The sequence below is a fragment of the Bombina bombina genome, chromosome 7 (genome assembly GCF_027579735.1).
Source record: "Bombina bombina isolate aBomBom1 chromosome 7, aBomBom1.pri, whole genome shotgun sequence".
In the NCBI taxonomy this organism is placed as follows: domain Eukaryota; kingdom Metazoa; phylum Chordata; class Amphibia; order Anura; family Bombinatoridae; genus Bombina; species Bombina bombina.
In genome coordinates this window covers 452,167,983-452,194,053 of record NC_069505.1, presented here as the reverse complement: position 1 = coordinate 452,194,053, position 26,071 = coordinate 452,167,983, and the positions used below count along the sequence as shown (strand labels likewise).

General features: G+C 41.5%; 2 protein-coding genes across 5 annotated transcripts in view; one reads left to right on the top strand and one right to left on the bottom strand.

Moving 5' to 3' along the window:
- LOC128666696 (oocyte zinc finger protein XlCOF8.4-like) overlaps nt 1-6,610 on the bottom strand; it is a 132,239-nt gene extending 125,629 nt beyond the window's left edge. Inside the window, exons 1-2 of the mRNA XM_053721436.1 lie at nt 6,549-6,610; nt 4,900-5,022 (exon numbers count right to left, since the gene is read on the bottom strand). Of these exons, the coding sequence (XP_053577411.1) occupies nt 4,900-4,977 (78 nt within the window). The 5' untranslated portion in view covers nt 4,978-5,022; nt 6,549-6,610. The remainder of the gene's footprint in view (nt 1-4,899; nt 5,023-6,548) is intronic.
- Nucleotides 6,493-26,071, top strand: part of LOC128666692 (gastrula zinc finger protein XlCGF57.1) — an 89,218-nt gene continuing 69,639 nt past the window's right edge. For 2 of the 4 annotated variants that reach the window (XM_053721430.1, XM_053721431.1), the window contains exon 1: nt 6,493-6,731. The gene's annotated coding sequence lies outside the window, so the exon portion shown is untranslated. The remainder of the gene's footprint in view (nt 6,732-26,071) is intronic. The other 2 variants (XM_053721428.1, XM_053721429.1) reach the window with 2 other exon arrangements.

Genomic DNA, 26,071 nt, shown 5'->3' with positions numbered 1-26,071 from the left:
AACCAGCTCAGTCCTATCCATTTCCCTTTCAAGTGTCTGAATTTCATGTAGTGTTGCAATTCGTTCCTCCAGATCCCCAATACGAGTTTCTAAAGAGACAATATGCTCGCACTTGCCACAAACATATAATCCCAGAAGCGGCTGCTCCAGTGATGCAAACATGTGGCAAGCTGTACACTGAATGAGATTCTCACACATTCTTAATAAAAGGTTTAACTTAAAAGTATTAAATAAATATATTTCCCCTTGGTTACCCCAAAACTTTGTTTGCCTAACTACCTTGGTTAGCTAACTATTATACTTAAACAGACAATGTTACTTTAACAGATAATCAATACAGCAAGCCTGAAAGAGCCAAGTATATATTCGTTATTTTTAGAGCGGACTAGATATTTCCCCTAACCTTATAGCTGGTTATTTACCATTGCATATAGATATTCAAGATATTTTTATGTTAGAATGAAGTCAAGGGTTACTTTATTGAGAGGCCCCTTGCCAAGGTAGAAAGCACTTAGCATTGGTGAAGAGCTAGATCCCACTTTGGTGAAATTGGCAAAACCCTACTTATACACCTCAACAGCCTTTTCTCTGCTGCAGGAAATATAGCTGCAAACAGAGAACCAGCCTAGAAAACATAGAACATAGAAAACTATTATTGATTCTCTCTTTATCCGATTAGTCGAAAAAATAATCGGCCGATTAATCGATTATGAAAATAATCGTTAGTTGCAGCCCTACTAATAATCACAACACCATTTTCAGAATACTGTTGAAATTAAGAAAGCTGCTTGTTATTTTTCAATTAAATATTAACAAAAAAATCCAGCTAGAGCATTATAAATGAAAAATAAAAAGCAAGACTGATTTCTGCAAAACAACAGTCTGCTGTAAATGCCAGTTTGTATGAGCCATATATCGTCAGAATGAAGCAGAGCTAGAAGGTGGAGCAGTTAACCCAATGGTTACCACAAATGGCTGCAGTGTACTGTACATCAATACACTTGCAGTACTCTCTGGTAATCAGGGGTTAGAATGTAGCTGTGGAAGTTTTTTTCACTGCGCCGCTGAGTAGATACAGCTGGTAGAATAATGAGAGGAAGTGACTGTAGCGCTGGTGGAGAAGACAGGAGTTGCAGCTTTATCTCAGGGTCTTGTGTGCTGTGATACTGGACTCACCAATACAAGACACAGCTGGTAGAATAATGAGAGGAAGTGACTGTAGCGCTGGTGGACAAGACAGGAGTTGCAGCTTTATCTCAGGGTCTTGTGTGCTCTGACCCTGGACTCACCGATACAAGACACAGCTGGTAGAATAGGGAGAGGAAGTGACTGTAGCGCTGGTGAAGAAGACAGGAGTTGCAGCTTTATCTCAGAGTCTCTGTGTGCTCTGACACTGGACTCACCGATACAAGACACAGCTGGTAGAATAGGGAGAGGAAGTGAATGTAGCGCTGGTGGAGAAGACAGGAGTTGCAGCTTTATCTCAGGGTCTCTGTGTGCTCTGACACTGGACTCACCGATACAAGACACAGCTGGTAGAATAGGGAGAGGAAGTGAATGTAGCGCTGGTGGAGAAGACAGGAGTTGCAGCTTTATCTCAGGGTCTCTGTGTGCTCTGACACTGGACTCGCCAATACAAGAAACAGCTGGTAGAATAGGGAGAGGAAGTGACTGTAGCGCTGGTGGAGAAGACAGGAGTTGCAGCTTTATCTCAGGGTCTCTGTGTGCTCTGACACTGGACTCACCAATACAAGACACAGCTTGTAGAATAGGGAGAGGAAGTGACTGTAGCGCTGGTGGAGAAGACAGGAGTTGCAGCTTTATCTCAGGGTCTTGTGTGCTCTGACACTGGACTCACCAATACAAGAAACAGCTGGTAGAATAGGGAGAGGAAGTGACTGTAGCGCTGGTGGAGAAGACAGGAGTTGCAGCTTTATCTCAGGGCCTCTGTGCTGTGACACTGGACTCACCAATACAAGACACAGCTGGTAGAATAGAGAGAGGAAGTGACTGTAGCTGGTAGAATAGGGAGAGGAAGTGACTAACGCTGGTTGAGAAGACAGGAGTTGCAGCTTTATCTCAGGGTCTTGTGTGCTCTGATACTGGACTCACCGATACAAGACACAGCTGGTAGAATAGGGAGAGGAAGTGACTGTAGCGCTGGTGGAGAAGACAGGAGTTGCAGCTTTATCTCAGGGTCTTGTGTGCTCTGACACTGGACTCCCCAATACAAGAAACAGCTGGTAGAATAGGGAGAGGAAGTGACTGTAGCGCTGGTGGTGAAGACAGGAGTTGCAGCTTTATCTCAGGGTCTCTGTGTGCTCTGACACTGGACTCACCAATACAAGAAAAAGCTGGTAGAATAGGGAGAGGAAGTGACTGTAGCGCTGGTGGAGAAGACAGGAGTTGCAGATTTATCTCAGGGTATTTGGTGCTGTGACACTGGACTCACCAATACAAGACACAGCTGGTAGAATAGGGAGAGGAAGTGACTGTAGCACTTGTGGAGAAGACAGGAGTTGCAGCTTTATCTCAGGGTCTCTGTGCTCTGACACTGGACTCGCTAATACAAGAAACAGCTGGTAGAATAGGGAGAGGAAGTGACTGTAGCGCTGGTTGAGAAGACAGGAGTTGCATCTTTATCTCAGGGTCTTGTGTGCTCTGATACTGGACTCGCTAATACAAGAAACAGCTGGTAGAATAGGGAGAGGAAGTAACTGTAGCGCTGGTTGTGAAGACAGGAGTTGCAGCTTTATCTCAGGGTCTCTCTGTGCTCTGACACTGGACTCACCAATACAAGACACAGCTGGTAGAATAGGGAGAGTAAGTGACTGTAGCACTGGTGAAGAAGACAGAAGTTGCAGCTTTATCTCAGGGTCTCTGTGTGCTCTGACACTGGACTCACCAATACAAGACACAGCTGGTAGAATAGGGAGAGGAAGTGACTAGCACTGGTGGTGAAGACAGGAGTTGCAGCTTTACCTCAGGGTCTTGTGTGCTCTGACACTGGACTCACCAATACAAGTAATACCCACAGCAGAAAACACGCAGTTCCAGGACCCTTATGCTGTAACAGTAAGAAGTATATAGGAGTATAGCAAAGACTGACACTGCACAGTCCAGTAATACCTTTGACTGCAACTCTCCAATGAAACACTCAGCAGCTAGACTTCATGTACACTGTTAGTAAGGGAAAACAGCAACACCAGCTCCTCAGAGACCCAGCAAATTGTGCAGGGAGGGAGCAACACAGATGTAGGCAGACAACACTCCCACCCACACTAGCCCAGGTGCCGCTTTTTACTGAGCTGACAATTCTCCTATTATAAGCACTGCTGTTCCCTCATTAATTTGGGGAGGTGCAGGTCTAGTCTTTATTTGCCATATTAAAAATGCAGTGCATACTACACACTCCCCCACCCTGACCTTTGACACGCCCATTTCCTGCCACCAAAGCATTGGCCCCTCCTTCACTACGTTACATTTTGTCTTCGATCTTAGCCACACCCCTATTTGTAGATTGTACCCGCCACTGAAGGGTAAGCATTGTACAAACAGCTTATACTCTAAATCAGTGTTTTTCAACCAGTGTGCCGTGGCACACTAGTGTGCCGTGAGAGATCCTCAGGTGTGCCACGGCAGACTGACAACAGTGTGACATATTTTTTAAACTTTGCTTGTTTTTTACTCCCAGTGCAGGGGTAGTTTGTAGGAGGCATGGCATAACAGCACAATACATACAGTATGTGTGTGTTTGTGTGTATATATATATATATATATATATATATATATATATATATACATGCTGTATTAGGCTACAATGTGTGATTTTTAAAAAAAATTGGGATGGTGGTGTGCCACAGGATTTTTTAAATATAAAAAAGTGTGCCACGGCAAAAAAAAAGGTTAAAAATCACTGCTCTAAATGAACCAGCCGCACTGAGGAAAATTGTAGGTGTGGCTGGTGGTAGCCGGAAGTGGCGGACACCCTTGGGGATCTTGTGGGCTCCAAATTTAAAGATGCCAGTTGCGCCTTGGCGCGGACTGTGGTAGAAGGTTCTTTGGGTGCTGTAGCCCTACAAGGTAGCCCTTGGGAACTAATATTCTTTATTTTATGTTTTTGTTTTGGCTATTAAGCAGAAGGACTCTTAGGTTCTGGAGGAAGTTTGTGCCAAGGGAGTCATGTAGTAGGGTATCGAATGCTTGGGGTAATGCAGGGGAGTACTAGGGTTGTTTAGTTTTGCAGTGGATGATTGTACATGGGCTCCTGGATGCTGGGGGAGGTTTTGCAGTTAAGGGTTGTGCAGCGGACCCTGGGTGTTGAGGGGTGTTTTACAGTGGGTAGCTGTGGAGGGGACCCTGGGTGCTGGGGGACACGTTACAATGGAGGGTTATGCAGAAGACCCTGGGAGCTTGAGAGGTGCAGTGGTAAGCTGTGTAGGGGCCATAGGTGCTAGGGGGGTTTTGCACTGGAGGGTTGTGAAGGGGTCCCTGGGTGCTGGGGAGGGGGTATGCCGGTGGATAAGCTGATGTTAGTGATACAGGTTTGGTGGATCAGAAAAAGCACAGTAAATAGGACCAGTGTCACATGACATTACCCAGCAGCACAGTAAATAGGACCAGTGTCACATGACATTACCCAGCAGCACAGTAAATAGGACCAGTGTCACATGATATTACCCAGCAGCACAGTAAATAGGACCAGTGTCACATGACATTACCCAGCCGCACAGTAAATAGGACCAGTGTCACATGACATTACCCAGCCGCACAGTAAATAGGACCAGTGTCGCATGACATTACCCAGCCGCACAGTAAATAGGACCAGTGTCGCATGACATTACCCAGCAGCACAGTAAATAGGACCAGTGTCACATGACATTAACGAGCAGCACTCACCTCTCCAGTCAGCAGGCAGATGATACCCAGGGCCTGACTCAGGAACTGCTCTGCCATCTGCTTCCTGTATTTGTTCATCTTGTTTATCGTCAGTGTCTGAGTCAGATGCTATAAATGTGACACCTGCAAGAGGAAAGGAAGATGCTATAAATGTGACACCTGCAAGAGGAAAGGAAGGAAGATGCTATAAATGTGACACCTGCAAGAGGAAAGGAAGACGCTATAAATGTGACACCTGCAAGAGGAAAGGAAGACGCTATAAATGTGACACCTGCAAGAAGAAAGGAAGATGCTATAAATGTGACACCTGCAAGAAGAAAGGAAGATGCTATAAATGTGACACCTGCAAGAAGAAAGGAAGGAAGACGCTATAAATGTGACACCTGCAAGAAGAAAGGAAGGAAGACGCTATAAATGTGACACCTACAAGAAGAAAGGAAGGAAGACACTATAAATGTGACACCTGCAAGAAGAAAGGAAGACGCTATAAATGTGACACCTGCAAGAGGAAAGGAAGATGCTATAAATGTGTCCCTTCTCACCCTCCTCTCCCTCACACAGCTCCTTCTCACCCTCCTCTCCCCCACACAGCCCCTTCTCACCCTCCTCTCCCTCACACAGCCCCTTCTCACCCTCCTCTCCCTCACACAGCCCCTTCTCACCCTCCTCTCCCTCAAACAGCCCCTTCTCACCCTCCTCTCCCTCACACAGCCCCTTCTCATCCTCCTCTCCCTCACACAGCCCCTTCTCACCCTCCTCTCCCTCACACAGCCCCTTCTCACCCTCCTCTCCCTCACGCAGCCCCTTCTCACCCTCCTCTCCCTCACACAGCCCCTTCTCATCCCCCATCTCCCTCACACAGCCCCTTCTCATCCCCCATCTCCCTCACACAGCCCCTTCTCATCCCCCTCTCCCTCACACAGCCCCTTCTCATCCTCTCTCCCTCACACAGCCCCTTCTCATCCTCTCTCCCTCACACAGCCCCTTCTCATCCTCTCTCCCTCACACAGCCCCTTCTCACCCTCACACAGCCCATTCTCACCCTCACACAGCCCATTCTCACCCTCACACAGCCCATTCTCACCCTCCTCTCTATCACACAGCCCCTTCTCTCCCTCCTCTCTATCACACAGCCCCTTCTCTCCCTCCTCTCTATCACACAGCCCCTTCTCTCCCTCCTCTCTATCACACAGCCCCTTCTCTCCCTCCTCTCTATCACACAGCCCCTTCTCACCCTCCTCTCTATCACACAGCCCCTTCTCACCCTCCTCTCTGTCACACAGCCCCTTCTCACCCTCCTCTCTATCACACAGCCCCTTCTCACCCTCCTCTACTTCACACAGCCCCTTCTCACCCTCTCCCTCACACAGCCCCCTTCTCACCCTCCTCTACTTCACACAGCCCCTTCTCACCCTCCTCTCCCTCACACAGCCCCTCCTCTCCCTCACACAGCCCCTCCTCTCCCTCACACAGCCCCTCCTCTGCCTCACAAAGCCCCTTCTCTCCCTCACACAGCCCCCTTCTCACCCTCCTCTCCCTCACACAGCCCCCTCCTCTCCCTCACACAGCCCCCTTCTCACCCTCCTCTCCCTCACACAGCCCCTTCTCAGCCTCCTCTCCCACAGCTCACACACCAGGCAATAACTTACAGCTTTCTGTGTATAACATTCATTTGTTAACGCGGTCCCTTTTAGGAAATGTAACGATGACGTCACGGCAGTCACGTGACCGGTCCTACAGCCAGCCAGTCTGCCAGATGGGAACTAGCTGCTCCCTAAGACAACAAAGCACCAGTATGTTCTGTGTAAAGGTTTAATTAGACTGTATATAAGGTACGTGTGAGACCTCTGTATAATATATATCTGTATATAAGGTACGTGTGAGACAGCAAGAGACTCTGTATAATATTATATATCTGTATATAAGGTACGTGTGAGACAGCAGGAGACTCTGTATAATATTATATATCTGTATATAAGGTACGTGTGAGATCGCAAGAGCCTCTGTATAATATTATATATATCTGTATATAAGGTACGTGTGAGACAGCAAGAGCCTCTGTATAATATTATATATCTGTATATAAGGTACATGTGAGACAGCAAGAGCCTGTTTATAATATTATATATCTGTATATAAGGTACGTGTGAGATAGCAGGAGCCTCTGTATAATATTATATATATCTGTATATAAGGTACATGTGAGACAGCAAGAGCCTCTGTATAATATTATATATCTGTATATAAGGTACGTGTGAGACAGCAAGAGCCTCTGTATAATATTATATATCTGTATATAAGGTACATGTGAGACAGCAAGAGACTCTGTATAATATTATATATCTGTATATAAGGTACATGTGAGACAGCAAGAGCCTGTTTATAATATTATATATCTGTATATAAGGTACGTGTGAGCTAGCAAGAGCCTCTGTATAACATTATATATATCTGTATATAAGGTACATGTGAGACAGCAAGAGCCTCTGTATAATATTATATATCTGTATATAAGGTACGTGTGAGACAGCAGAGCCTCTGTATAATATTATATATCTGTATATAAGGTACGTGTGAGACAGCAGAGCCTCTGTATAATATTATATATCTGTATATAAGGTACATGTGAGACAGCAAGAGCCTCTGTATAATACTATATATCTGTATATAAGGTACATGTGAGACAGCAAGAGCCTCTGTATAATACTATATATCTGTATATAAGGTACGTGTGAGATAGCAAGAGCCTCTGTATAATATTATATATATCTGTATATAAGGTATGTGTGAGACAGCAAGAGACTCTGTATAATATTATATATCTGCATATAAGGTACGTGTGAGACAGCAAGAGACTCTGTATAATAGTATATATCTGTATATAAGGTACGAGTGAGATAGCAAGAGCCTCTGTATAATATATATATCGGTATATAAGGTACGTGTGAGACAGCAAGAGACTCTGTATAATATTATATATCTGTATATAAGGTACGTGTGAGACAGCAAGAGCCTGTGTATAATATTATATATCTGTATATAAGGTACGTGTGAGACAGCAAGAGCCTCAGTATAATATTATATATATCTGTATATAAGGTACGTGTGAGACAGCAAGAGACTCTGTATAATATTATATATATCTGTATATAAGGTACGTGTGAGACAGCAAGAGACTGTATAATATTATATATCTGTATATAAGGTACGTGTGAGACAGCAAGAGACTGTATAATATTATATATCTGTATATAAGGTACATGTGACACAGCAAGAGCCTCTGTATAATATTATATATCTGTATATAAGGTACGTGTGAGACAGCAAGAGCCTCTGTATAATATTATATATCTGTATATAAGGTACGTGTGAGACAGCAGAGCCTCTGTATAATATTATATATCTGTATATAAGGTACATGTGAGACAGCAAGAGCCTCTGTATAATACTATATATCTGTATATAAGGTACGTGTGAGATAGCAAGAGCCTCTGTATAATAATATATATCTGCATATAAGGTACGTGTGAGACAGCAAGAGACTCTGCATAATAGTATATATCTGTATATAAGGTACGTGTGAGATAGCAAGAGCCTCTGTATAATATATATATCGGTATATAAGGTACGTGTGAGACAGCAAGAGACTCTGTATAATATTATATATCTGTATATAAGTTACGTGTGAGACAGCAAGAGCCTGTGTATAATATTATATATCTGTATATAAGGTACGTGTGAGACAGCAAGAGACTGTATAATATTATATATCTGTATATAAGGTACGTGTGAGACAGCAAGAGACTGTATAATATTATATATCTGTATATAAGGTACATGTGACACAGCAAGAGCCTCTGTATAATATTATATATCTGTATATAAGGTACGTGTGAGACAGCAAGAGCCTCTGTATAATATTATATATCTGTATATAAGGTACGTGTGAGACCTCTGTATAATATTATATATCTGTATATAAGGTACGTGTGAGACAGCAAGAGCCTCTGTATAATATTATATATCTGTATATAAGGTACATGTGAGACAGCAAGAGCCTCTGTATAATATTATATATCTGTATATAAGGTACGTGTGAGACAGCAAGAGCCTGTGTATAATATTATACATCTGTATATAAGGTACGTGTGAGACAGCAAGAGCCTCTGTATAATATTATCTATCTGTATATAAGGTACGTGTGAGACAGCAAGAGGCTCTGTATAATATTATATATCTGTATATTAGGTACTTGTGAGATAGCAAGAGCCTCTGTATAATATTATATATCTGTATATAAGGTACATTTGAGACAGCATATATAAGGTACGTGTAGGGTTGCCACCCGTCCCTTAAAATACAGAACACTTATAAGTTACACATGCTGCAGGGTGTCCAGGGAGGAATAGTGCTGTCCAGAAACACAATACATGTTCCTCCCTGCACACCCTGCAGCATGTGTAACTTATAAGTGTCCAGGAAAACATGGCTGAGGTGGCAACCCTAGGTACGTGTGAGACCTCTGTATAATATTATATATCTGTATATAAGGTACGTGTGAGATAGCAAGAGCCTCTGTAAAATATTATATATATCTGTATATAAGGTACGTGTGAGACAGCAAGAGACTCTGTATAATATTATATATCTGTATATAAGGTACATGTGAGACAGCAAGAGCCTCTGTATAATATTATATATCTGTATATAAGGTACATGTGAGACAGCAAGAGCCTCTGTATAATATTATATATCTGTATATAAGGTACGTGTGAGACCTCTGTATAATATTATATATCTGTATATAAGGTACGTGTGAGACAGCAAGAGACTCTGTATAATATTATATATCTGTATATAAGGTACATGTGAGACAGCAAGAGCCTCTGTATAATATTATATATCTGTATATAAGGTACATGTGAGACAGCAAGAGCCTCTGTATAATATTATATATCTGTATATAAGGTACGTGTGAGACCTCTGTATAATATTATATATCTGTATATAAGGTACGTGTGAGATCGCAAGAGCCTCTGTATAATATTATATATATCTGTATATAAGGTACGTGTGAGACAGCAAGAGTCTCTGTATAATATTATATATCTGTATATAAGGTACATGTGAGACAGCAAGAGCCTCTGTATAATATTATATATCTGTATATAAGGTACGTGTGAGACCTTTGTATAATATTATATATCTCTATATAAGGTACGTGTGAGACAGCAAGAGCCTCTGTATAATATTATATATCTGTATATAAGGTACATGTGAGACAGCAAGAGCCTCTGTATAATATTATATATCTGTATATAAGGTACGTGTGAGACAGCAAGAGCCTGTGTATAATATTATACATCTGTATATAAGGTACGTGTGAGACAGGAAGAGCCTCTGTACAATATTATCTATCTGTATATAAGGTACGAGTGAGACCTCTGTATAATATATATCTGTATATAAGGTACGTGTGAGAAAGCAAGAGCCTCTGTATAATATTATATATCTGTATATAAGGTACGTGTGAAATAACAAGAACCTCTGTATAATGTTATATATCTGTATATAAGGTACATGTGAGACAGCAAGAGCCTCTGTATAATACTATATATCTGTATATAAGGTACGTGTGAGATAGCAAGAACCTCTGTATAATATTATATATATCTGTATATAAGGTACGGGTGAGACAGCAAGAGACTCTGTATAATATTATATATCTGTATATAAGGTACATGTGAGACAGCAAGAGCCTCTGTATAATATTATATATATCTGTATATAAGGTACGTGTGAGACAGCAAGAGACTCTGTAATATTATATATCTGTATATAAGGTACATGTGAGACAGCAAGAGCCTCTGTATAATATTATATATCTGTATATAAGGTACGTGTGAGATAGCAAGAGCCTCTGTATAATATTATATATATCTGTATATAAGGTACATGTGAGACAGCAAGAGCCTCTGTATAATACTATATATCTGTATATAAGGTACGTGTGAGATAGCAAGAGCCTCTGTATAATATTATATATATCTGTATATAAGGTACGTGTGAGACAGCAAGAGACTCTGTATAATATTATATATATGTATATAAGGTACGTGTGAGACAGCAAGAGACTCTGTATAATATTATATATATATGTATATAAGGTACGTGTGAGACAGCAAGAGACTCTGTATAATATTATATATCTGTATATAAGGTACATGTGAGACAGCAAGAGCCTCTGTATAATATTATATATCTGTATATAAGGTACATGTGAGACAGCAAGAGCCTCTGTATAATATTATATATCTGTATATAAGGTACATGTGAGACAGCAAGAGCCTCTGTATAATATTATATATATCTGTATATAAGGTACGTGTGAGACAGCAAGAGACTCTGTATAATATTATATATCTGTATATAAGGTACGTGTGAGATAGCAAGAGTCTCTGTATAATATTATATATCTGTATATAAGGTACGTGTGAGACAGCAAGAGCCTCTGTATAATATTATATATCTGTATATAAGGTACGTGTGAGACAGCAAGAGCCTCTGTATAATATTATATATCTATATATAAGGTACGTGTGAGACAGCAAGAGCCTGTGTATAATATTATATATCTGTATATAAGGTACGTGTGAGACCTCTGTATAATATATATCTGTATATAAGGTACGTGTGAGACCTTGGTATAATATTATATATCTGTATATAAGGTACGTGTGAGACAGCAAGAGTCTCTGTATAATATTATATATCTGTATATAAGGTACGTGTGAGACAGCAAGAGACTCTGTATAATATTATATATCTGTATATAAGGTACGTGTGAGGCAGCAAGAGCCTCTGCATAATATTATATATCTGTATATAAGGTACGTGTGAGACAGCAAGAGCCTGTGTATAATATTATATATCTGTATATAAAGTACGTGCGAGACCTCTGTATAATATATATCTGTATATAAGGTACGTGTGAGACCTCTGTATAATATTATATATCTGTATATAAGGTACGTGTGAGACAGCAAAAGACTCTGTATAATATTATATATCTTTATATAAGGTACGTGTGAGACAGCAAGAGACTCTGTATAATATTATATATCTGTATATAAGGTACATGTGAGACAGCAAGAACCTCTGTATAATATTATATATCTGTATATAAGGTACGTGTGAGACAGCAGGAGACTCTGTATAATATTATATATCTGTATATAAGGTATGTGTGAGATAGCAAGAGCCTCTGTATAATATTATATATATCTGTATATAAGGTACGTGTGAGACAGCAAGAGACTCTGTATAATATTATATATCTGTATATAAGGTACATGTAAGACATCAAGAGCCTCTGTATGATATTATATATCTGTATATAAGGTACGTGTGAGACAGCAAGAGCCTCTGTATAATATTATATATCTGTATATAAGGTACGTCTGAGACAGCAAGAGCCACTGTATAATATTATATATCTGTGTATAAGGTACGTGTGAGACAGCAAGAGCCTGTGTATAATATTATATATATCATATCTGTATATAAGGTACGTGTGAGACAGCAAGAGCCTCTGTATAATATTATATATCTGTATATAGGGTACATGTGAGACAGCAAGAGCCTCTGTATAATATTATTTCTCTTGCAAGGTGTATCAAGTCCACGGATTCATCCTTACTTGTGGTATATTCTCATTCCCTACAGGAAGTGGCAAAGAGAGCACACAGCAGAGCTGTCCATATAGCTCCCCCTCTGGCTCCGCCCCCAGTCATTCTCTTTGCCGCTCTAACAAGTAGCATCTCCACGGGAGGGTAAAGTGAATGTGGTGTTAGATTTGTAGTTTTTAAATCTTCAATCAAAAGTTTGTTATTTTTAAATAGTACCGGTTTGTGCTATTTACTCTCTGGCAGAAATATGATGAAGAATTCTGCTGAGAGGAAAATAATTTTAGCATGTTGTAACTAAAATCCACTGCTGTTCCCACACAGGACTGAGGAGTACCAGAAAACTTCAGTTGGGGGGAACAGTTTGCAGGCTTAACTGCTTTGAGGTATGTTTCAGTCATCTTTTTTCTAGTCAAGACAAGATAATGCTAGAAGACTGACAAGATTCCCCATGTGGGAAGGGTAAGCCATGTTCTGAAACTTAGTATAGAACTAGAGGCTTATTTAAGTGGGCTCAATAGACTGGTTATCACTTTAGCAGGACAATCGATTATTTTATTTAGAAAAATACTCTTTATTGACACTTTTAAGCACTTTTGGTGTGTTTATTGGGGTTTTATTCCACATGGCATTATTTTTAGTCACCTAAATTGGGTTCTGAAGGCCCCCAGCTGTGGAGTGGGAGGGGCCTAATTTTGCGCCTCAGTTGCGCAGTTTATTCTGACAGATTTCCTTGCATGCTGCTTGACATGGGTCCAGAGACTGCTTGAGGACTTCAGGAGGCTTGATTTTCTCAAATCCAATCCTTAAGGGAAGGTAGGGCCACAGCAGGCTGCTGTGGCAAGGTGCTGTAGTTTATTAACCGGTTGTTTGCTTTAGGCGGCTCCGGTTTGGGCATTAAAGGGTTAATCAGGCTGAAACTTGCTGTGCAATCATATAGAAGCATTAGGCACATACTGTAAAAATTTCAAGTGATTTGGTTAATTTTTCACCGTTTTGTAAAATTGTGTGCGCTTTTATTATCTTAAAGGCACAGTACCATTTATTGCAAATTGTATTTTTTATTGAATAAAGTGTTTTTCCAAGCCTGCTTGTGTATAATACTAATCTGTTAAACATGTCTGACACTAAGGAAAAGCCTTGCTCTATGTGTTCAGAAGGCATGGTTGAACCCCCACTCAAAATGTGTCCCAAGTGCACTAATGTGTCTATACACTTTAAAGATCATATTGTGTCACTTAAAAATATAGCCCTAGATGATTCTTTGACTGAAGGTAATGAGGATAGTCCGCCTTCCTCTCCCCATGTGTCATCACCAGTTACGCCCGCTCAAGCGATACCTAGTACCTCTAGTGCATTAGCACCTATTACATTGCAACAACTGGCGGCAGTCATGGATAATTCCCTTGCGGCCTTTCTATCCAAACTGCCAGTTTTCCCTAAAAAGCGCGATAGCTCGGTTTTGAGAACAGATGAGGAGCAGTCGGAAGCTTTGGGAGGTTTATCTGATGTACCCTCACAACACTCTGAAGTAGGGGCGAGGGATGTTATGTCTGAGGGAGAAATTTCTGACTCAGGAAAAGTTTCTCAGCGGGCAGAATCAGATTCACTAGCATTTAAATTGGATACTTAACGAGATAGAGAAATTTGGCGCTTTCTCGAATTTCTCAGTTAACCAAACCAAGTCAGAAGTCTTAAACATTTCACTCAACACACCGGAATTTCGTAAATTGTCACGAGTTTGTCCCCTGCGTCTACAGTCAGAGTCAGTTAGATACTTAGGTGTTCATCTCTCCCCCTCTCCCTCCACCCTTTTCAAGAAAAATTATGAGTCCCTGTTTAACACAATATCCAGAGACCTTACCACATGGGCAACCAAAACACTTTCATGGTGGGGTAGGATACATTCCATTAAAATGACGATACTACCCAAGATTCTATACTTACTACAGGCCCTGCCAGTCCACCTTCCCACTTGGTTCTTGAATCGTATACAGAGGCAGATAAACTCCTACGTCTGGGGCAAGATTAGACCCAGAGTCAACAGGGCCACCTTATACAGACCCACCATTATGGGCGGGGTAGGCCTCCCCAAAATAGAGGAATATTATCGTGCTGTGACTCTCCAGAGGATATTAGATTGGCACGGCTCAACGAAACATAAAGCATGGGTCTCCATTGACTCCCACATCCTCCAGGTCCCTTTTGTGAGAGCATTATGCTGGGTTCCCCCTGATCTAAGACCAAAACAATGTGAGCACCTAGACATACACAAACACCTTTTCAAAGAATGGGAGAAAATAAAAACTCTATACCCTCACATCTCATCCATTAGATCTCCTCTGTTCCCAATAATTCTTAACACAGAGATGGTGGGGGGACTGGACAAGGGATTTAGACGATTTAGGGAATGGGGATACACAATACCATTAAGCAGGTTTTTAGAGAATGGGAAGTTACTGGACAGACACAGGTTAGACACTATTGCAGATGGCCGGTATACACACTGGCTTAAATACGCACAACTTCAGCATTTCCTACAGACGTCTCCACATAAGAAGGAGTTTCTCCGCCCTTTGACGGCTTTTGAGAGATTGTGCGACAGAGAAACAGCAATACGCGGCTCTCTGTCTTTATCTCGTCGGCTCCTACTAGAACCTCAAAGCACCACACTTCCAAACTTTACTACAAGATGGGCTCATGACTTACACACTGACATAGACGAGGACTCCTGGCACACCATATTTCAAAGAACGAAAAAATCTTCAGTTTCTCCACAAATACTTGAAATGAATTATAAGATCCTATCTCGCTGGTATCTGACCCCGACTAGACTAAGCACCATTTACCCTGACTCCTCTCGAATGTGTTGGAGGGGATGTGGTGGACAGGGCAGTTTGTTGCACATATGGTGGGATTGCCCCATAATAACGGGTTTCTGGAAGGAATTGGAGGCATACTTTCAGAGATTGGTAGGAGAAGATTTCCGGCTAACACCTAGAATAGCATTACTAAATGACACTACCCACACCACATGTAAGTTGAGGAACCTTATAATACAAATAGGGTTAAACGGAGCTCGATCTCTAATAGCTAGAGCTTGGAAGACGTCATTGTCCCCAACCAAAGAGATGTGGCTGGAGAGGACATCCGAACTCATGTGTCTAGAGGAATACGGGTTCTTAAAACGGGGTAGGCTAACCTTCTTTCTAGACGCCAAATTTCTATGGGAAACTCTACATTTGTCATCCCTACACTCAACATAATAATTTTTAGTTCCACATGAGCTACGAGATCAATGACTAGGAAACAGACTTGCTTCTCCCCCTCCCCTTCCCTTCTGGCTCGTGGACCAGGGACGACCCTGAGGAGACACACCGATAATAGGTGAGTTAGCATAGCAGATAAGACTGGTAAGACAGATAGCTCCAAGACAATGAGTAATGTAACATATATATGTGATATACTTTACTTAGGAATACTGAGTTAGTTAGTAGTTAAGTTAAATTAAGTTATGTTGACACTGTAAAACTGTCTGAACGATTAAACAGGCTCTAACTGTAAAACAAATATGATGTATAACGACAGTATGATATACTATGTAAATTGAAAACATAATAAATAAAAAAAAAAAAATAAATTGGAACACCTCCGCGTACTGCTTAGGGAGGTCTTATCAAATCTGGATGATTGTGACCCTATGGTGGTACCAGAGAAATTGTGTAAAATGGACAAATATCTAGAAGTCCCTGTATACACTGATGCGTTTCCGATCCCTAAGAGGGTGGCGAATATTGTTGCTAGGGAGTGGGAAAGACCAGGTGTACCTTTTGTTCCCCCACCTATCTTTAAGAAAATGTTCCCCATAACTTATCCCAGGCGGGACGCGTGGCAGACGGTCCCTAAGGTAGAGGGGGCAGTTTCAACACTAGCCAAGCGCACAACCATACCAATTGAAGACAGTTGTGCTTTCAAAGATCCTATGGATAAAAAATTAGAAGGTTTACTAAAGAAAATATTTGTTCAACAAGGTTTCCTTCTCCAACCTATTGCCTGCATTATTCCTGTAACTACTGCAGCGGCTTTCTGGTTTGAGGCGCTGGAGGAGTCGCTCCAGACGGAGACCTCATATGACGAAATTATGGATAGAATTAAGGCTCTAAAGCTGGCTAATTCTTTTATCACAGATGCCGCTTTGAGATTAGCTAAGTTAGCGGCGAAAAATTCTGGTTTTGCCATCATGGCGCGCAGAGCGCTTTGGCTTAAATCATGGTCGGCCGATGTGTCGTCTAAAACAAAATTACTGAATATTCCTTTCAAGGGAAGGACCCTTTTCGGGCCCGAGTTGAAAGAGATTATTTCGGATATCACTGGGGGAAAGGGCCATGCCCTCCCGCAAGATAGGCCTTTTAAGGCTAAAAACAGGGCTAATTTTCGTTCCTTTCGCAACTTCAGGAGTGGTCCTGCTTCAACCTCTGCAACCGCAAAGCAAGAGGGTAACACTTCACAGCCCAAGGCAACCTGGAAGCCTTTGCAGGGCTGGAACAAGGGTAAACAGGCCAAGAAGACTGCAGCTGCTACTAAAACAGCATGAAGGGGTAGCCCCCGATCCGGGACCGGATCTGGTAGGGGGCAGTCTCTCTCTTTTTGCTCAGGTTTGGGCAAGAGATGTTCCCGATCCCTGGGCATTAGAGATAGTTGCTCAGGGATATCTTCTAGAATTCAAGGACTCTCCTCCAAGGGGAAGGTTCCACATTTCTCGTCTGTCTACAGATCAGACAAAGAAAGAGGCGTTCTTACACTGTGTAGAAGATCTACTCAAGATGGGAGTGATATATCCAGTTCCAATTACAGAACAAGGACTGGGTTTTTACTCAAACTTGTTTGTGGTTCCCAAAAAGGAAGGAACTTTCAGACCAATCCTGGATCTAAAAATTCTAAACAAATTCCTCAGAGTTCCATCTTTCAAGATGGAGACCATTCGGACAATCTTACCGATGATCCAGGAAGGTCAATATATGACTACCGTGGATCTAAAGGATGCGTACCTTCATATTCCTATCCACAAAGATCACCATCAGTTCCTAAGGTTCGCTTTTCTGGACAAGCATTACCAGTTCGTGGCCCTTCCCTTCGGGTTGGCCACCGCTCCCAGAATTTTCACAAAGGTGCTAGGGTCCCTTCTAGCGGTACTAAGACCGCGGGGCATTGCAGTAGCACCCTATCTGGAGGATATCTTAATACAGGCGTCGTCTTTTCCCAGAGCCAAGGCTCATACGGATATTGTTCTGGCCTTTCTAAGGTCTCACGGGTGGAAGGTGAACACCGAAAAAAGTTCTCTGTCCCCGCTCACAAGGGTTCCCTTCCTGGGAACATTAATAGACTCAGTAGAAATTAAAATATTTCTGACGGAGGTCAGAAGGTTAAAGCTTCTAAGTACTTGCCGAGCTCTTCATTCCATTCCTCGGCCATCTGTAGCTCAGTGCATGGAGGTAATCGGATTAATGGTAGCAGCAATGGACGTAGTCCCTTTTGCTCGAATTCATCTCAGGCCACTGCAATTGTGCATGCTCAAACAGTGGAATGGGGATTATGCAGATTTGTCTCCTCAAATCCAACTGGACCAGAAAACCAGAGATTCTCTTCTCTGGTGGTTGTCTCAGGATCACCTGTCTCAGGGAATGTGCTTCCGCAGACCGGAGTGGATCATTGTAACGACCGACGCCAGTCTGTTAGGCTGGGGCGCGGTCTGGGGCTCCCTGAAAGCTCAGGGCCTATGGTCTCGGGAAGAGTCTCTTCTCCCGATAAACATTTTGGAACGATATTCAACACGCTCCAGGCATGGCCTCAGCTAGCGGCGGCCAAGTTCATCAGATTTCAGTCGGACAACATCACGACTGTAGCATACATCAATCATCAGGGAGGAACAAAGAGTTCCTTAGCAATGAAGGAAGTAACCAAGATAATCAGGTGGGCGGAGGATCACTCTTGCCATCTATCTGCAATTCACATTCCCAACTGGGAAGCGGATTTCCTAAGCCGTCAGACTTTTCACCCGGGGGAGTGGGAACTCCACCCGGAGGTATTTGCTCAGCTGACTCAGCTATGGGGCATTCCAGAGTTGGATCTGATGGCGTCCCGTCAGAACACCAAACTTCCTCTTTACGGATCCAGGTCCAGGGACCCCAAGGCGGCATTGATAGATGCCCTAGTAGCGCCTTGGTCCTTCAATCTGGCCTATGTCTTTCCACCGTTTCCCCTTCTCCCTCGGCTGGTAGCCAGAATCAAACAGGAGAATTCTGATAGCGCCTGCGTGGCCACGCAGGACTTGGTATGCAGACCTAGTGGACATGTCATCTGTCCCACCATGGACACTGCCAATGAGGCAGGATCTTCTAATACAGGGTCCATTCAAGCATCCAAATCTAGTTTCTCTGCAGCTGACTGCTTGCTTGGAGATTGAACGCTTAATTCTATCCAAGCGTGGGTTCTCTGAATCAGTCATAGATACTCTGATCCAAGCTAGAAAACCTGTCACCAGGAAAATTTACCATAAGATATGGCGGAAATATCTTTGTTGGTGTGAATCCAAGGGTTACTGGTGGAGTAAGATTAGGATTCCAAGGATATTGTCTTTTCTCCAAGAAGGATTGGAGAAAGGTTTATCAGCTAGTTCCTTAAAGGGGCAGATATCCGCTCTGTCTATCCTTTTACACAAGCGTCTGGCAGAAGTACCAGATGTTCAAGCGTTTGTACAGGCGTTAGTCAGAATCAAGCCTGTCTATAAACCTGTGGCTCCTCCATGGAGTCTAAATTTAGTTCTTTCAGTTCTTCAAGGGGTTCCGTTTGAACCTTTACATTCCATAGATATTAAGTTATTATCTTGGAAAGTTTTGTTTTTGGTAGCTATATCTTCTGCTCGAAGAGTTTCAGAATTGTCTGCTTTGCAGTATAGTTCACCCTATCTGGTGTTCCATGCAGATAAGGTAGTTTTGCGTACCAAACCTGGTTTTCTTCCTAAAGTTGTTTCTAATAAGAACATTAACCAGGAAATCATTGTTCCTTCCCTGTGTCCTAATCCAGCTTCTAAGAAGGAACGGCTTTTACACAATCTTGATGTGGTTCGTGCTTTGAAATTCTATTTACAAGCAACTAAGGATTTCAGACAAACATCATCTTTGTTTGTTGTCTATTCTTGTAAGAGGAGAGGTCAGAAAGCGACGGCTACCTCTCTTTCCTTCTGGTTGAAAAGCATCATCCGATTGGCTTATGAGACTGCTGGGCAGCAGCCTCCTGAACGAATTACAGCTCATTCCACCAGAGCTGTGGCTTCCACTTGGGCCTTCAAGAATGAGGCTTCTGTTGAACAGATTTGTAAGGCAGCGACTTGGTCTTCACTGCATACTTTTGCCAAATTTTACAAATTCTATATTTTTGCTTCTTCGGAGGCTATTTTTGGGAGAAAGGTTTTGCAAGCAGTGGTGCCTTTCCGTTTAGGTTACCTGTCTTGTTCCCTCCCTTCATCCGTGTCCTAAAGCTTTGGTATTGGTATCCCACAAGTAAGGATGAATCCGTGGACTGGATACACCTTGCCAGAGAAAACAGAATTTATGCTTACCTGATAAATTACTTTCTCTTGCGGTGTATCCAGTCCACGGCCTGCCCTGGCAATTAAGTCAGGTTAAAATTTCTTGTTTAAACTACAGTCACCACGGCACCCTATGGTTTCTCCTTTTTCTCCTAACCGTCGGTCGAATGACTGGGGGGCGGAGCCAGAGGGGGAGCTATATGGACAGCTCTGCTGTGTGCTCTCTTTGCCACTTCCTGTAGGGAGAGAGTAATTTATCAGGTAAGCATAAATTCTGTTATATCTGTATATAAGGTACATGTGAGACAGCAAGAGCCTCTGTATAATATTATATATCTGTATATAAGGTACATGTGAGACAGCAAGAGCCTCTGTATAATATTATATATCTGTATATAAGGTACATGTGAGACAGCAAGAGCCTCTGTATAATATTATATATCTGTATATAAGGTACGTGTGAGACAGCAAGAGCCTCTGTATAATATTATATATCTGTATATAAGGTCCGTGTGAGACCTCTGTATAATATTATATATCTGTATATAAGGTACGTGTGAGAAAGCAAGAGCCTCTGTATAATATTATATATCTGTATATAAGGTATGTGTGAGGTAGCAAGAGCTTCTGTATAATATTATATATCTGTATATAAGGTACATGTGAGTCATCTGCATAATATATATATCTGTTTATAATCTACGTGTGAGACAGCAAGAGACTCTGTATAATATTATATATATCTGTATATAAGGTACATGTGAGTCATCTGCATAATATATATATCTGTTTATAATCTACGTGTGAGACAGCAAGAGACTCTGTATAATATTATATATATCTGTATATAAGGTACGTGTGAGACAGCAGGAGACTCTGTATAATATTATATATCTGTATATAAGGTACGTGTGAGACAGCAAAAGCCTGTGTATAATATTATATATCTGTATATAAGGTACATGTGAGACAGCAAGAGCCTATGTATAATATATATATCTGTATATAAGGTACGTGTGAGACAGCAAGAGCCTCTGTATAATATTATATATCTGTATATAAGGTACATGTGAGACAGCAAGAGCCTATGTATAATATATATATCTGTATATAAGGTACGTGTGAGACAGCAAGAGCCTCTGTATAATACTACATATCTGTATATAAGGTACGTGTGAGACAGCAAGAGTCTCTGTATAATACTACATATCTGTATATAAGGTACGTGTGAGAAAGCAAGAGCCTCTGTATAATAATATATATCTGTATATAAGGTACGTGTGAGACAGCAAGAGCCTCTGTATAATATTATATAACTGTATATAAGGTACGTGTGAGACAGCAAGAGCCTGTGTATAATATTATATTTCTGTATATAAGGTACATGTGAGACAGCAAGAGCCTGTGTATAATATTATATTTCTGTATATAAGGTACATGTGAGACAGCAAGAGCCTCTGTATAATACTATATATCTGTATATAAGGTACGTGTGAGACAGCAAGAGCCTGTGTATAATATTATATATCTGTATATAAGGTACTGTGAGACCTCTGTATAACATATATATCTGTATATAAGGTGTGTATATATATGAGAAGGGAGAGGATACTGTCCAAACACCTCAGCGCTATAAAATGAGACTGGATACTAATCAAAAGTGTTAATGATAACTATTCCTCAATAGATAATGACAATAAATATGTACACTGTATCCAAGAGAAAACAAAGTAAAATGTGATTGTGTATATATGTGTATGGACTAGGGAGCAGATGGGTAGTAATTGCAACTCAGAATAGGTGCGTGTAGGAAACCACAATTGTACATGTATGCGACTCAATAATACACATACAGTATATATAAATAAATGGGTATTTAAATAAATGAAATCTCAACAAAACTTATAATAATTAAAACTTAAACCTGAAAAACACAATCGGCTAGATTACAAGTTTTTGTCGGTAATGCTTGCGGTGCTAACGAGCAGTTTATGCTCACCGCTCACCTACAAACAACGCTGGTATTACAGGTTTTCTCTTGTAAGGTGTATCCAGTCCACGGGTTCATCCATTACTTGTGGGATATTCTCCTTCCCAACAGGAAGTTGCAAAAGGACACCCACAGCAGAGCTGTCTATATAGCTCCTCCCCTAACCCATTACATTACACACGTCACAAACTACATACATGTCACATATTACATGCATTATTATTATTATTGGTTATTTGTAGAGCGCCAACAGATTCCGCAGCGCTAACATGTCACCCATTACATACATGTCACCCATTACATACATGTCACCCATTACATACACGTCACACATTACATATATGTCACCCATTACATACATGTCACCCATTACATACAGATCACACATTACATATATGTCACACATTACATACAGGTCACACATTACATACATGTCACCCATTACATACATGTCACACATGTCAGAAAACAAAATTTATGCTTACCTGATAAATTTCTTTCTCTTGTGGTGTATCCAGTCCACGGGTTCATCCATTACTTGTGGGATATTCTCCTTCCCAACAGGAAGTTGCAAGAGGACACCCACAGCAGAGCTGTCTATATAGCTTTTCCCCTAACCCCCACCTCCAGTCATTCTCTTGCAACTCTCGACAAGATTGGAAGTATCAAGAGATATGTGGTGACTTAGTGTAGTGTTACCTTCAATCAAGAGTTTGTTATTTTTAAACGGTACCGGCTTTGTACTGTTTTAGAAGAAGAATTCTGCCTGGAGGTTGATGATCTTAGCGGTTTGTAACTAAGGTCCATTGCTGTTCTGACACATAACTGAAGAGTATGGGATAACTTCAGTTGGGGGAACGGTCTGCAGATTACCTGCTTTGAGGTATGTTCAGTATTTTTATTTCTAGAGAAAGGATAAGTTCTAGAAAATGCTGACAGAACCTTGTGTATATGTTGGTAAGCTAGATGCAGTGATTTTGCAACGACTGGGATCATGCTTACAAAGTGGGGTAATACTCATGTTAATACTCATATTAATTAGTGACAAAACGTTTACATGTTTCATAAATGGGACGTTTTTTTCTCTGATGGTGATAAGTCTTTATTTGGGGCCTAGTTTTCCACATGGCATAGTCAGATACTCCTAGGAGTATTTCCTTAAGGCCCCTCTGACATCGAGTACAGGGTGGGAGGGGCCTATTTTCGCGCTTTCATTGCGCAGTTTCTTTCAGACTGAGACATCCAGCTTCCCTAGAGGAGTCCTCTTGCATCTGAGGACCACTATAGAGGGCTTATTTCTTCACTAATCGTATTTGAGGGCAGGTAGGAGCCACAGCAGAGCTGTGGCAAGGTGCTTAACTGTCTTTTACAGGTGGTTGACGTTTTTTAAATCCGGTTTGGGGGCTAAGGGGTTAATCATCCATTTGCAAGTGGGTGCAATGTTGCTTTAGTCCCTTACTCACACTGTAAAAATTTTGAGGTCTTTACTGCATTTTAACACTGTTTTGCAGTTTAAGTGTTAGTTTTTTTTTCTCTTAAAGGCACATTACCGTTTTTGTTTAATTGCTGTTTCACATTTATTAAAGTGTTTTCCAAGCTTGCTGGTGTCATTACTAGACTGTTAAACATGTCTGACATAGAGGAAACTCCTTGTTCAATATGTTTAGAAGCCATTGTGGAACCCCTTCTTAGAATGTGTACCAAATGTACTGTACTGAAGTATCTATAAACTATAAAGACCATATTATGGCTTTTAAAGATTTATCACCAGAGAATTCTCAGACTGAAAAAAGGGAGGTTATGCCATCTAGCTCTCCCTCGATTGAAGCAATAAAAGTAGTAAATGAGTACAGCACCTCTTGGTTCCTTAAAGCAGGTTTTAGTTCTGTATGATGCCCGTGGAGAAAGGGTTACTGCCACCCTTACAGCAACATAGACAAATGGAATCCACAGCACCAATTAGGTAAAAGAAAATACCTTTATTTTCACATTACATGCATGTAATTAGCATGTAATGTGAAAATAAAGGTATTTTCTTTTACCTAATTGGTGCTGTGGATTCCATTTGTCGATTGAAGCAATAAGTAGACAAAAAATATTCAGCACCTCTGGTTGAGACAAAATAGACCCAATAATCGAAAGAACAGTAAGGCTGATGAAATACATTTAAAACTTCACCTTTATTTAGACTCCGTGAGTAAAAAGACAAAGGCACAGTACACAGACCTGACTACCGCTGACGCGTTTCCTGCCCTATTGGGCACTTCATCAGCTCTGAATGAAGGTGAAGTTTTAAATGTATTTCATCAGCCTTACTGTTCTTTCGATTATTGGGTCTATTTTGTCTCAACCAGAGGTGCTGAATATTTTTTGTCTACTTATTGCTTCAATCGAGGGCTTAGCAGGGGAGCCCTTCCCAACACCTGTGAGACAAGCCGGGATGCTGCTGTGAATTTAGGCAGCGTCTGTATCTGTTGCAACTGACTGCACTACAAGAGAGTGAATACAACAATTCCGTTTTCCTGGATCTCATTGAACATCGGATATCATTCTCAGAATCAAGTGAGTCTGTTTCATATTTTATATTTGCTGGAATTATCTGGCTTATTTCTATCTACTTCCAACGATGAGTCTTGCGAATGTAAGGGGTTAACGGATCATGCAACCAGCTGCTACAGTATAACACAGGTTTATCACAATTGTTTTGTAATTGGATAAAGCGACACTTTGTTTCAGTCAGTACTTATTAATACATTGTGCTGTCTATTCAACATTGCTTTCTGCTTTTTATCCCCACATTGAATTACACAGTCCAAATTGTTTGTTCGAGCATCTAGCTCTCCCCATGTGTAAGAACCTATAACTCTCGCCCAAGTGACGCCAAGTACATCTAGCGCGTACCTTACAGGACATGGCGGCAGTTATGAATTCTACCCTCACAGAGGTATTGTCCAAACTGCCAGGGTTACAAGGAAAGCGAGACAGCTCTGAGGCTAGAACAAATACAGAGTTTTCTGACGCTTTAATAGCTGTGTCCGATATACCCTCACTAGGCTCCGAAGCCGGTGCAAGGGAGTTTCTATCTGAGGGTGACATTTCAGATTCAGGGAAGGCTTTACTTCAGTCCGATTCTGAAATGACAGCGTTTACATTTAAGCTCGAACACCTCCGCTTATTGATCAGGGAGGTTTTAGCGACTCTGGATGACTGTGACCCCATTGTGGTTCCAGAGAAATTGTGTAAAATGGACAAATACTTTGCAGTGCCTGTTTACACTGATGTTTTTCCAGTACCTAAGAGGTTTTTGGAAATTATTACTAAGGAATGGGATAGACCAGGTGTGCCGTTCTCTCCCCCTCCTGCATTTAAAAAGATGTTTCCCATAGATGTCGCCATACGGGACTCGTGGCAGACGGTCCCTAAGGTGGAGGGAGCTGTTTCTACCCTAGCTAAGCATACAACTATCCCTGTCGAGGACAGTTGTGCTTTCCTAGATCCTATGGATAAAAAATTGGAGGGTCTCCCACAATGAGATCCTCAATCTCCTCCTCTATCCTAGAGATTAATTTCAAGCTACTGCATAGGTGGTACCTCACTCCAAGGAAGCTGCACCGTCTATTCCGCACCCGAAGTAACAGGTGCTGGCGCTGCGGCCATGTAAATAGCGACACAGCCCATATGTGGTGGTGTTGCAATGCCATCCAGAACTTCTGGAGAACCGTGATCTCAGAGATAGAAATTATACTGGAAACCCAATTGCCCCTGGACCCTCTGATGTGGCTACTGCACAAACCTTTCCCAACGATTAAATATAAACCATATGCCCGTCTTTTAAACATTATGATTAATGGAATTAAAATCCTAATAGCTAAAAACTGGAGAAGTAGAGACACCCCCACTATAGACATG